The sequence below is a fragment of the Dermacentor silvarum genome, chromosome 7 (assembly GCF_013339745.2).
Source record: "Dermacentor silvarum isolate Dsil-2018 chromosome 7, BIME_Dsil_1.4, whole genome shotgun sequence".
NCBI lineage: Eukaryota > Metazoa > Arthropoda > Arachnida > Ixodida > Ixodidae > Dermacentor > Dermacentor silvarum.
In genome coordinates, this window is record NC_051160.1 from 119,107,093 (window position 1) to 119,120,370 (window position 13,278).

Below are 13,278 nucleotides of genomic sequence, written 5' to 3' on the forward strand. Positions count from 1 at the left end.
GCTAAACATGCTTTTCATTCTATCATTTTTGTCTAAATCTTCTTAATTTGCTTTTCCCTTCCTCAAAATTTTTCTATCTACCTTGTACCTGTATACATGTGCCTGTAACGGATCAGGTCGTACCAATCTGTTCCCTGCCTTTTTTTCCCATCAATATAGACCCTTTCACTGTTTACTAACATAGGCCCTGCACGGCTTCCGGTTTTGTTCTCTGACGTAGCTGGCAAAGTGTAACTGGCAAAGAAGCAACCATGCGTTAAAACATAGCGGACTGATAAGGCACGTGACCGGAAGTTTCTTGGGGGCGGCGCGCTCGCTGCTGTTATCGCTAGCATGAAACCGTCTATACTCTAAACGTCTCTTGCTTATCTCGACTGCTGACCGGTTGATGTTTCCGCCCACTTCATAAATTTAAGCGCTTGTGGACGGTGTACGTTACTTACGGAACTCACTGGATTAATTCTTTCGCATTCCATGTGCTTAGAGGGCTCCGGATTTTTGCTGCAGCATACACGTCTCATCTTATCGTGAGTGTGCTGAGAGCAGCGCCGGGTTGCAGGAAGCGACGAAAAATTGGAGGACGCGTAAGCTTCGCCTTTAGTAGTGGAACGCGATAGCGTTATCGGGCCCCGTTGGGATCGCATTTTTCTTTGAGTAGTAGGCTTCACTGCAAGAGCGAACATGCATGAGAAAGCCAGCTTACAAAAACAAAGTTTACACCGATCCCCTTAAAGACGGCTTCACTTTTAAACATAAATGCATTGCTGGGAAAACGTTCTTCCAGGGGCAGATATAAGTCGTCTTATATTAAAATGAAGGCCCTAGGACCTTTTTGATTATTTTAAAAATTGTTTGCTATTGCCCAGACGCGCGCACGTGTCCAAAGCGCATAAGGTAGGCTAAGTCCCAATTTGAACTGCCGAGGATGCGAGCTGCCATCTGGATATGATTTTCGCAAGTTACCTACCCGAGCGCGCCGTTGTTGGTATGGTAGAAATGCTGGAAAAGGGCTTTGTGTTTGAGTTTCCTCATAACAGAATTATGTTTTCTCGTGCATTGAAATTGCAATCCGACGCAACCATGTTTGTAGGTTGTGGTTAAGTCGTACTTTACAATTTTTTTCTGACGGATTTCACTGTGAGAAATTCAATTTTTGTTCACTAACACCTTGCGCCACTCGGAGGGCCTGCGCGGTCGGGGTGTATCGGGATGATTTTCTCCGCCACGGACGCCGACGTCGGATTTTCTGCGACACGGGGCCCTTAACGCTGTCGCGTTAAAACCAAGCACACGCGCGACAAGGACCTGCTCGAAAAGGTGGCGCATTCCGCCCTACGTCTGCTCGAACCACCCCTGTCAACCCTTCGCTTGTCATTGATCACTCATGTGCAACTTGCTAGGGAAACATTTCATTTCGCATTTGCCACCCACGATAAGTATAAAGCATATAGCACTCTACCACACTGGCGTATTGAATGCACGAAAACAGCAGCATCACAACTTGTTTCAGTAATTCTTTTTATTCGCCGGTGGCAGCTTTATACTTTCGGTTCAGAACTTTAAGCCATTGCATGGTTTGACCACGACGTAGGCAGGCATTACCGATCTGTGCCGTGGATAACGGTGGCAAAATAGGCTCTGCTCGCCGTGCGATCCACTAACGTTGCTTTACGCCACGCTCCGTCTGCGGAATAAGTACGGTATGCTCTATCGCACGATGACGTCCGAACGCGAAGCTTGCGTCAGATAAAGGGGGCTCGATGTGCCTAAGACTGTTCTAGAGACTCATTACTTTCCATGTTCATAGTGTCTAGATGGCTGGCTAGTGGTACACCAATCTTGCCATCTAAATCGCTTTAGGTGCCACATCGGCACCCGACGTGCGCGTGCGAAGCCAAGGGGTGGTTCAGCATAACATACGACACGCGGCGTGCACCGCCCTTGCGTCGTTCCGCGCATGCGCTTGGTTTGCACCTGCACAAGCCACGCGCTTGCGCGTTTCTGCTAATAATGGACCGACCTGCACGTTTAGGTGTACCAACTAGAAAAGAGGTTTTACAAATAACTTGACCTCAAGCAGTTCGAGTGGCAGGCGCGAATCGCGAGCCACCCAGTACGGTGTAGTAAAATGAAGGAAATAGAAGGGCGCGACGTTAAACCGAACAACAATGAAAGATACGAGTAGGTGCCCGAAGGCCGGACATTTTCATGTCCTCGCCTCGGGCACGCTCACTTAACTATTTCTATTCATTAGCTTTGTCGAGCACGATTGGCAGTCATCGAATTTGCGTGCCAGCTATTCTATCGGAGGACCGCCTGTTGGGCTCGTTGGTCTAGCATAGTTACGTTCAGATATAGCGCAAATAAGTACACATACATGTGAAGACACGAGCGCTCGTCCACGTTCATCGTGTCTTCGTGTGCATGTGTACTTATTTGCGCTATATCTGAAAGTAGCTATTCTATCATCGCATTTAAGGTACATTTAACGGACCATCGGCTATCTGCTCTACGGATCACATGGCCTGCCCAACGCTACCTATATTTTGTGCAATCGTTCGCACTGATCCATGTTGCCGTATAACAATGTGCTAATGTGCACCCTATTCATGTAATTTCCCATTGCACATGTTCCACTTCACCGGTGCCGCCTATTCGAATATGTGTAAAACGCAGAAACGCTTTTATGAAACAACGCTTGGACCAATTAGAATGAAGCGTGTTGCACTTGAGAGGTAAAGTGGAATTCTAGACTGTTGGAAGGAAAACTTTAATTTAGGGCAGGGCATGCTTTTACGTAAATCGCCGAAAATTTGCAAGATTGATAAAAATAGAACCACGAAGTTTACAAATCCGCAACTCTGCACGAAAAACAAATACTGCAGTTGTGTGAACTGCATCCGTTAGAACATCCAAAGCAGGCAAATTTTATAAGACACTTTATATATTACTCGAAGTTGTTACTATGCTTAGGAAGGTTTCGCAAATGTCCTATTCGCGTATTAATGGTTTTATTGAGAACCACGTGTAGTACATCAATTTTACCCGCTTTAGAGGTGCTCTTGTAAATGCAATTTGCAGAATTGTGATATCATTTTCATTGTTGAGTTAGTTCTAAACTTGGGTGTTTCGTTTTCGGAAAATTTGCGATTTTCAAAACTTTCTATAAAAACATACACGGCCTAATACGAAAATTTGCTTGTTACAGTCACTAGATGATAACGTGTTCTTCCAAATGCAACAAGCCTGGCCAAATTCAGTGCACCTGCTGCCCAGAACGATTCCTCATTTCCCATGTATTTAGGTACGAGCCCCCGAGCTTAAGGTTCCTTTCAAAGGTCTTTACTATCCTCCTAAGTTTCAGCCCCACGAGCTAGCAGCGGCGGAATGCAATGATTGCGCACGTTTAAATAACGGTGAGCTGCCAATCATGGATTCGAAGTGCCTTCCATATGCGCTGCAACATGACTGAGCGCATAATTCTGTAGTTTGTAACCTACATAAGACTTCACATAAGTTTCCTTCAAAGTTACAAAAAGGAAATTGAAGCAACAATGCTGCAAACAGTCAACCACACAGACACTTGCTCTACGAGCAGCTACTTCGTCGAAAAGATATTACATTGCTTATTCGCATACTTATTTTTACTTCCACCCATTGTGCTGCAAGTGTAGCACTCCTCCGATCTACTTTTTCGTCGTTTGCTTGTCTCTCTGCTGGGGTTTCCTTAATTGTTTATCCCCTCCTTTCTTTGTTTTTATTGCGATAGCAATTATATGGACACTCCAAAGCAGATTTTTGCCGTCGGCGTCACCGTGAGGTTCCATATGACGTCAATGGAGATGAAATCGTCGCCGCGCGCCGCCGAACGCTGTATGTGCGAGTGAAAGGGCGCGAGGGACGCGCGCTTTCACGGGGAGTGAACGCACGGCGGAGAACAAACGCGAGTTCTGCGCCGTGCTCGCTTAAGGGCTGCAGAAGTAGGCGTCTCTTTCCTCCTTTGCAATCACCATATATGTAGAGCAAACGCGCCTTCTTCCGACGCGCGAGAGGCCGTGGGGAGGGAAGGGAGGCGACGTTTAGCTGCGGCACCAAGTGCCTATTTATATCAGAGGCTCCGGCAACAGTCACCAACGCCGCACGCATTTTGAGCGAACACGGGCAAAACGCCGACGGCGTCGACAACAGTTCTGCGTGTTGCCGGTGCTGCTGCATGTCCAAGTTTATACAGCTGATAAAGCTACTATCATTACTCCGTATAGCTCTCTACAAATTTGCTATCGCAATTGATGCTTCGCCTTTCAGGTGAAACTGCGACAACTTTTTATGATATGATGTAAGAGGAGAGGAGTAGGCGCCTTCACGGGGCATGGCGAGCAATATGAAATCGCAATGTGCCGAAGAACACTGAATTACACAACTCTGCACGTGAGACCAGGAAGCTATAAAAGATTGTCGGATATGAAACTACATACAGAAGATAACCATGTACAATTAAAAAAAAATTACACCATCTTCCCGTAGGGGAACCCTGACTAGTATGCGAAGCAGCCATGGGGTTGACTCAAGTTCCCATTAGTTTTCAGATCGGCCTGTCGCCGCTGCCGTTTCGTGGCAGCGGCTCGAGCCCTCTTCTCCGCGGCTCTGTTCGTGGCACTCATCGCGGCGTTGCGGGAGGAGAATGAGAGGATGAAGTGAATGATGATGAGTGGGCGAAGCACTTGGGGATCATTCGGGCAAAACGCCGGAAGCCGGAAGCGGAACCGAAAGCGGAAGCGGAACCGGAAGTGGACGCCGCACGGCAGAGGGAGGGAGGGAGTGACATAGCCCCGAGCATAAGATGCTTCGCATCTAAAAAGAATTATTTGAATACAAACGCCAATCTGAGAACTCGTACGTCAAAGGCAGCGAAGCTGCATAAGTGATTCAAAACCCTTCGAAAGTACTAGGGGTCCGATTGCTGAATCACGGCCTCGCCAGAACGAAGCCGCGGTGTTGCGTTCGAGCGCGGTCGTGGCCAAGGAGGTTTAAACATTTTTTTTTATAACCTCCTTGGTCGTGGCTGGCTGTTATAAGTAACGGCTCCCACGCAGGCCGCGGTGCAGCACCACGGCGTCAATCAACGGCGCAGCCGTAGAAACACCTAGCTGACCTACAACGTGAAGTTGGTATAACGCGACGTGTGGAACAATTACTGAACCGACTAATGGTTAAAAAAACGCGCATATTACTTGCCTGGGTGAAGGATATATACGCAAGGTAACTTTTATTAAAGCGAAGCTTCATATGGCTCGGCGAAACGAAAAATTCAAAGCCCTTCTACTACTGTGAAGATGGAAGCCAGCGAAGCTGTGACTATGGTGGATCTGGTGTAGTGACTATTGCCCCCATGATGAGAATGGGCGTATCGTTGTTGGGCATCACCCAACCGAACATGTGTATCATGAACGTTCCCGTTGAGAAACTCGCCTTGAAACCTAGCCGTCGCACCGGGGAAGTTGGCGCTAGCGTTGCCGAGGCGTGCACCACCGTTGTCGGGTTCCTGGAGGGCAAGAGGACGCTGATGTTTAGCCTCAACATCGCGCTCCCTCAACATGGGGTCCGCGGCTCTTCGCTAACGTTTCGCCTGGGCTTCGGAAGCCCTCACGCTAGAATCGGCACGTGAACGACGAGCCCTTTCCCGAGCGTGATCGCGGCCGCGTTGCCCAGACTAGATAGGACACGTTGTCAGTTGCTCATGAATGGCTCATACCCCCATAAACGCGCCCTCCCCATTACGACGACAGAAGAGAAGTGAAATTCTACGCTGGAATGATTAGCGGCAACACAGTTAGCTGTAGAAGCAGACAACGAACGCGGCAGCAGTGGGTACGAGCACAAACCGAGGGACGCATGCGAGCCAGCTGCGGCAGACGACGACGACGCTCGAGCCTATGCTGATGATAGTTTTATTGCGATAGAAATTATAGGGACACTCCAAAGCAAATTTCTGCCGTCGGCATCGCCGTCGCCGTCGCCGTGAGGTTCCGTATGACGTCAATGGCGATGAAATCGTTTCCGCGCTCCGAACGCCGTATGTGCGAGTGAAAGGGCGCGAGGGACGCTTGCTTTCACGGGGAGCGAACGGACTTCGGAGAGCAAACGCGCCTTATGCGCCGTGCTCCCTGATGATGATAAGTGGTTCTTGGGGGAAAGGGAAAGGTTGGCGCTATCTTCTGCAGCCCTTGAGGGAGCACGGCTCAGCGCTAAAGGGCTGCAGAATTAAGCGTCTCTGTCCTCCTTTCCATATACAGAGAGCGAACGCAACTTTTTCCGTCGCGCGAAAGGCTGTGGGGGCACGGGAGGGAGGGAGGGAGGGGAGACGACGTTTAACTGCGGCACCAAATACGTATTTACATAAAAACGCCGCGCGCGTTCGGTGCGAACGCGGGCAAAACGCCGACGGCGTCGACAACAGTTCTGCGGGTTGCTGGTGCTGCTGCATGTCCAAGTTTATACAGCTGATAAAACTACTATCCTTACTCCGTATAGCTATCTACTAATTTACTATCGCAATTGGTGCTTCGCCTTTCGGGTGAAACTGCGACAAATTTTTTTTCTACACGCGGACACGATCCTGAGGAAACTAGTCATTAACAGCTTCGCTGTGAAAGTGTGTCCGTTGCCTATGTACAGGAAACGATCAGCATTGGCTCCAGCGTCGTCTTCTTCCGCAGCTGGCTCGCTGGCGCCCCTCGGGTTGCGCTCGTGCTCGGCATGTGCTCGTGCCACTGCTCCCGCGTTCGTCGTCGTCTTCTTCCACAGCTGGCTGCGTTGCCGCTCATCCTTCCGGCGTAGAATTTCACTTCTGTCGTTGTAATGTGGAGGCCGCGTTTATGGGGGTATGAGCCATTCATTGTCTTACGTAATGCACAGATTTAATTTTTAAGCAATTTAATTGCGAGGAATCGCAAGCGGCAATGGCGAGCGAATGCTGCTAACCACGCCGCCGAGCAAACTCGAGATCTCCAATGCAAGTGACGACGGTGGACTGCGGGTAAAGCGTCAGTGACGTCGTTCTCTCCATCGCAGTCGAACGTGCGTGTAACCTTATTAAGAAACACAAATACGTAACCAATAATTGAAATACTTGAATTAATCGTCGGGATTAACCCAGTCATAAACACCGGGGCCGCACGTTTCAGTTTCACTGGTTAACTATCTGTACGGAGTGCTTGGGCGGACGTTTTTGATGATCATTAGTCATTACGTTTCAATGCGAATTTGGGGCTCCAACACACGTTGCGCTGGATTGACGTTTGATATATCAACCACACCGTCTCACGCCGGCCTTCGCTGCGAGGAAGTCGTTGTGTACGCCTTCCCTTGACCGCTCCGCTGCAGTAATGCAAATGCTCCTCGTTGGTTCTCCAGGGCTTCTGCAGCTTCGGCGGCCGCTGCAGCTTCATCCACACCAAGCGGGCGACGGCCGACATCGTGGAGGATGTGCTGAACAACATGCGCTTGGCACCCCCTATGCCCGAGAACCCGGCCTCGGCTGCCGCCTCGTCCTCGTCTACCGGCTCTCGAGCGTCCACCCCGGCCAGCTGGAGCAGCTACGACCTTGGCGACACCACGCAGGGCTCGGTGGCCGACACCGGTGGCGGCGAGGCAGCATTAGCAGCAGCGGCGGCTGCTGCAGGGGACGAGTCCCCGCCACCCACCAAGAAACGCAAGAGGCGAGCGCAGGGAAAGAAGAACGCGGTGAGTATATGTGGGTGCTGCCAGTGGAATCGTTGATTGACGGGTCACTTGAGGGGGGGGGGGGGGGGGACTAGGACAGAGCTTAATGGAAGCCGACGATTCCAGCGCTGCTGTATCTTGGGGTTCCTATTTCAGATGACGCATTCGAATTAACATAAATGGGAGACTGATACAATGGTTAAGGGCAAGGTTTTTTTTTCTTGTTCCTTTATTATGCATGCAATGTCTAAGGAAACACAGTAATTGTTTGGACCCATAGCCAGAAGGCTAGTTGGGTCCAATACAGAATACGAGACCAGTGCTTACTGGTATTGCAGAAGCAACGGGGTGCTTTTCCAGTCGCGAGAATACGTTGGAGTTTTTTTTTATAAGTGCTGCTCCCGGAGGGCACGTGTAACTGGCAAATGGATGCCTCAGGCGAGCACTTGAGATTATAATAAACAAGGCGGTGCACGATCTACGGGGCACCCAATGGGCTGCACCCGCCGCGGTGGCTTAGCGAATGTGGCGTTGCGCTGCTAAGCACGAGGTCACCAGATCAAATCCCGGCTGTGGCGGCCGAATTTCGTACTTATGACACCAGTCACAAGCTTGCCTTGTAGAGCGCCTTGTTTACTTACTTTCTGCCGTTTAAAAATAAAGTTGTAGATAAGGAAAAGTGGAAATAAACAAGCAAATCAAGCCCGGATTGCTAACAGGCAAGCGAATGTTCAAATACTCACTGGGGTAAGTGTAGCAGCCGTGCCTTGTGGCTTGGGTTGAGTTGGTGTCAAAAGATAGAGAAATACGAATTATGCAAATACAGCGAACACTGAATGCACGCGAAGTGAAACTTTCATAAAGCAGCTAATTGAAGTCCAATACAACTAGAGGCGAGTCGCACAATTGTTTTTTTTTTTTGTTTTGTTTTTGTCACTGAAGAGCGGTACCTACTTGGTACCCATCGTGGTTGCTTAGTCGCTTTGGCGTTGCTACGCTAAGGACAAGGTCGCGCGATCGAAGCCCGGCCGCGGTGGGCGCGTTAAGATGGGGCGAAACGCGAAAACACCTGTGTACTGTGCAATGTGGCCATGTGAAGGAACCTCAGGTGGTCAAATATAATCTGGACCCCTCCCTACAGCGTCCCTTAAAATCAGATCTTGGTTTTGGCAAAACTGCGAGTCGGCCTAGTTGGAACAGATTCATTTTCTTAAATTTTTGTGCGCAAACAGGGACGAAGAAAAAGGAGACACAAGGACGAGCGCTTTCTAACAACTGATTTTTATTATGGAAGAACCACCGGCTTAAATACCAACAGATCTGCGCGATCCTGTCAATAGAACACATCAAGAGCGCATAAAATAACGCTTGTCACGAAATGTCGCCACCCGGTCAGCATAAAAAGCAGCAATGTTCATAAAACAAGCACAAAAGGCGAAAATGCGTTAAAGATATGATGACAGGAGCGAATTCGCTTTATCTAACAATGAAACAGAACGGTGACTGATGCATTTTTCCTTTAGTTTTTTAATCCGGTGAGCTTCCGCAATTTCTCTCGCGGTTTGGTTTCTATGCCTAAACAAAATGGCGGTGCTTCCAAGACAAGGTGAGCACGCATGTTCTTCACAATGCATCGCCAAATGCGTAGTAGGGCGACCTTTGAGACTAGACAAGTGTTCCCTTAGTCTCGTGTTAACGCATCTCGAAGTCTGCCCTACGTACACATGACCACACGTCAAAGGAATCTGATAAACAACGTTCATCGCGCAATGTGTGTTTACACACACACACGCGGACACGCGGACACGCGCGCGCGCGCGCCTCTACCACCTCACCAGCTTCACACCCTTCTTATAAACTTTTTTCCTGATTGACACTCCTAATTCTGACGCTTTAAAACAAATCGCAGGTTGCCGATCCCACACGAAAATATTCCGGCAGAACGAACCTCATGGTGCCTCTTGGCATTAAGGCGATTAGTATTCGATCAATGTAGCGACGCGGCGTGTTGCTGATCAAACCTTTATTTACCATTTGTAGGGCTCATTCTGAGATTTCCATTGCTTTGGGTTTGCTACCAACTACACATACTAGTTTTTTTTTTCTAGCTTGACCCCGTCGGACATGGAATTATTTTACAGCGGAGCTTTATATGTCCACTCTCCCACAGATTTTTAAATGTCCGTGCTTCCAAACTCTCACGCCCTATATGAGGAGCGAAAGCAAACCAGTAAGGCATGTGCTAACAACTGGCGTAGCAAGAGGATAACTAAGAAACGGGTCGTGAGTTGCAGCGAAGATTGCGCCCACGAGGCTGCCCCTAAGCGGCGGGCTCGACAGGAAGACAAGTGCCGTGAAGCGGAGAATGCGGGGAAGCGACGCAGGTACCACGCCAGTAAATTGGACGAACACAAGGGTGCGTAAGCGAAATTTCCGAGGGACTTTCTGGACTGACATTTCGGATTCAGTTGTGTGGTGGGCGACAGACTGTGGTTCGAGAACGATTTGATGGTGGTTAGTAACGTTCGAGATGTTGCGAAGCGTCAACGTGGTGTGGTTTTGAAAGCTACCCGAGCTCCTGACTTAGCCAGCTGCTCGTTTTGGCTGCGCCGAGGGAGTGCTAATGGCCGAGAAGCGCCTCGATCATTTGGTGTTAGGCTTTGAACGACGGTTGACTTTATTGAATAAGGTATAAATGGGGTCTACAAATGGTGGTTGCCGCATTTCCGTGCCTGCGCAAAGAACTGGTTAGGCAGCTAGTATGTTGCGTGCGTTATGGGGAGGCCGTGTGTAGTGCGTACTGCCGAAGAACAGCTCTGCTGGCAGCCCACTTTCACAGAGTGGAATGGCTGCGATTTTCTTTCGCGAGCGAGAGCCACGTTTAGGGTGGTAGATAGCAGACAACAGCCGCAAAAGTAGGGGAAAGTAGGCTAAGAATGGTAATCACACTAAGCATATCATCAAAGCCAGTATACTATGATCCATTCTGAACATACACCGCACTCTCTGTGGCTTGCAGTCCCTGGACCCTCGCTGGAATCCAGGTACGTGGAAGCGCGACGAGACCGACCTGCCTCCTTTGACTCTGGAGCCGAGTCTGCTGGACGCTTCGCTGGAGCCCGACTTCCGCCGGCGCTGGACTTATCGCTGGAGGGACATGCCGTACCGGCGCCTCGACGTCTTCGAGCAGCTCTGTCCGCGCGACGCCTGAACGACGGGCTCACCGAGTTCGACACATGGACGACTATTGCCGTGCGGCGACAGAAACATTGACGACGTGCACTTTTACACGCACTGATCACATGTTGCGCGTGCGCCGTCGCACCTTTGACTTAAGCAGACTATATTTAAGGCATTACATCCATGTGAGCATGCGATTGACGTACATTAACGCGGAATTAACATGCGTGTTGCCTCGGCGTAGCTGTTCGACTTCCTTGATTGGTGTTTGAAGTTTTATCACGTGATCCTTTAAGGTAAATTGACTCGGTGCATTAGATTGCGCCTGCTTTCTTGAAGTCCGAGTTAGTGAAAGCTTCTAATGCACGGATATGTGGGGTAAATAATCATTTGACTACGCTAGCGGAAATAACCTTGAGAGTCCCGTTGTAACGCGGGTATTTAGGCCAGTTAGATCTCAGGAGTGCATTGAGGCGCAACCGTATTGTGATGCTCAAGCGGACTATTTCAGAATTTTCCTGCTGTAACAAACTGTGTTAAGCTTCACATGTGATAAATCTAGTCGATGGTTTCGAACACGATTGTTAAGTTCGCAGAAAAAGAAAGATGGCCAGTCTGTGTCGTGAATAGGTGAAATGATACAATATAAACATAGTAGACCATTGGAAGTGCCTTTTGGAAGGGACTCCTTTAGGCTTTGAACGACGGTTGACTTTATTGAATAAGGTATAAATGGGGCCTACAGATGAGCATGGAATAGGGCAGGCTTCTAGGATGAACTGAGTTCCTCGATTACAAAGTTTTTTATTAGGTGGATCCTATACATCCACGATTTCCAAGGGCATTGTTTTGCTGAAAGTGGTTGTCGCACGTAGAAGTTAGTTTCACGCAAAGCACGTCGCACGATTTATTTTGCGGCTACGCTTCCTGCCACTGGTCAACGTGCCTTATTTATCGCTACAAAATAGTGCCAAACCAGAGATTACGAGCCCGCTATCAGGCGACAACTGTATCGCCGCAGTGCAAATGCTACTTTGTTGTCACTCGAATACAAGGTAAATAATTTACCATAGAATATTTGTGCAGTATTTTGATAGGGTTTATTAGGCCCCTTTTATAAGTATTTGACTAGCGCTAATTTTAGCGCGAAACGTGTACGTGCCCTATTTGTGAGACCTGATTTTGGAACAGCATGCCATTTACGAAAATGTATGACATATTGTATTGTAGTCCAGTCAACAAAAATTATGAAATCCATTGTTGAACCTACTGGCGAACGCATGCTCCGTTTTGAAGTGGAATCATCGCTATTATCGTGGTGGTTCCTGCGTCAATAAAGTGTCTTACGCAATACAATGCAATACTTGGCTTAAATGTCGTGTGCAGTGCTTTGGAAGTTTATGTAAAGAGCAACCTTCTTCGAGATTCGTCACATCGATGGCATTATAAACCGCTGTGCTGGGGAAGTGTGAAGTTTCCGCTGCTTACATTGTTTTCATCATGAGGGAGGTAGTAGCCGAATACTGCAACAGGGAGGCCAATTCCTGTTCTGGTGAGGGAGTGACATTGTTGAAGCTGAGTGGGCCTTCCTAATTTTGTTGCACCTGGACTAGTATAGGCCCACTAGCTCTCGGCGATATATTTTTTTGCTGATGTCAGGCGCCACTCTATGCATGAAAATGTAGCGGATTAGAGGATTCGAACTTACGACCTTCAGATTAGCAGCAGTCATCAGCAGTCATAGAGGCATTGCGTAATCAAGGAGTACAGGCATACATGAATATCTTGGCAAATATCTACAAGGATTGCACAGCTACCTTGGTCTCCACAAGAAAAGTAGGAAGTTTCCTACCTAGAAAGGGGTGAGGCAAGGAGACAATCTCTCCAATGTTATTCACTGCGTGCATGCTTAGAACTAGTCAGTCTCTTAGACTTGGAACGGCTTAGGAGTGAGGATAAACGACGAATATCTCAGCAACCTTTGGTTTGCAAAGGACATTGTCCTATTCAGCAACAATGGGGACGAATTACAGCAAATGATTGGGGACCTTAACCGAGAAAGTTTAAGAGTGGGGTTGAAGATTAATATGCAGAAGACAAACATAATGTTCAATAGCCTGTCAAGGGAAAAATAATTCAGGATCACCAGTCAGCCTCTAGTCTGTAAAGGAGTACGCTAATCTAGGTCAATTACTCACAGGGGACCCTGATCACGAAAAGAAATTTACAGAATAAAATTGGGTTGGAGAGCATACGGCAGGACATTGCCAAATCCTGACTGGGAGCTTACCACTCTTGAAAAGAAAAGTGTGCCATCATTGCATTCTACCGGTGCTAAGAAATGGGGCAGAAACTTGGAGGTTAACAAACAAGCTC

At 48.5% G+C, this 13,278-nt stretch overlaps 1 protein-coding gene across 1 annotated transcript in view; it reads left to right on the top strand.

Annotated features, from left to right (window-relative positions):
* The window catches only part of LOC119459126 (mRNA decay activator protein ZFP36L2), a 29,376-nt gene extending 17,087 nt beyond the window's left edge, over positions 1–12,289 (top strand). Inside the window, exons 4-5 of the mRNA XM_037720956.2 lie at positions 7,414–7,743; positions 10,742–12,289. Coding sequence (XP_037576884.1) covers positions 7,414–7,743; positions 10,742–10,933 — 522 coding nt within the window. The 3' untranslated portion in view covers positions 10,934–12,289. The remainder of the gene's footprint in view (positions 1–7,413; positions 7,744–10,741) is intronic.
* The last annotated feature ends 989 nt before the right edge of the window (positions 12,290–13,278 follow it).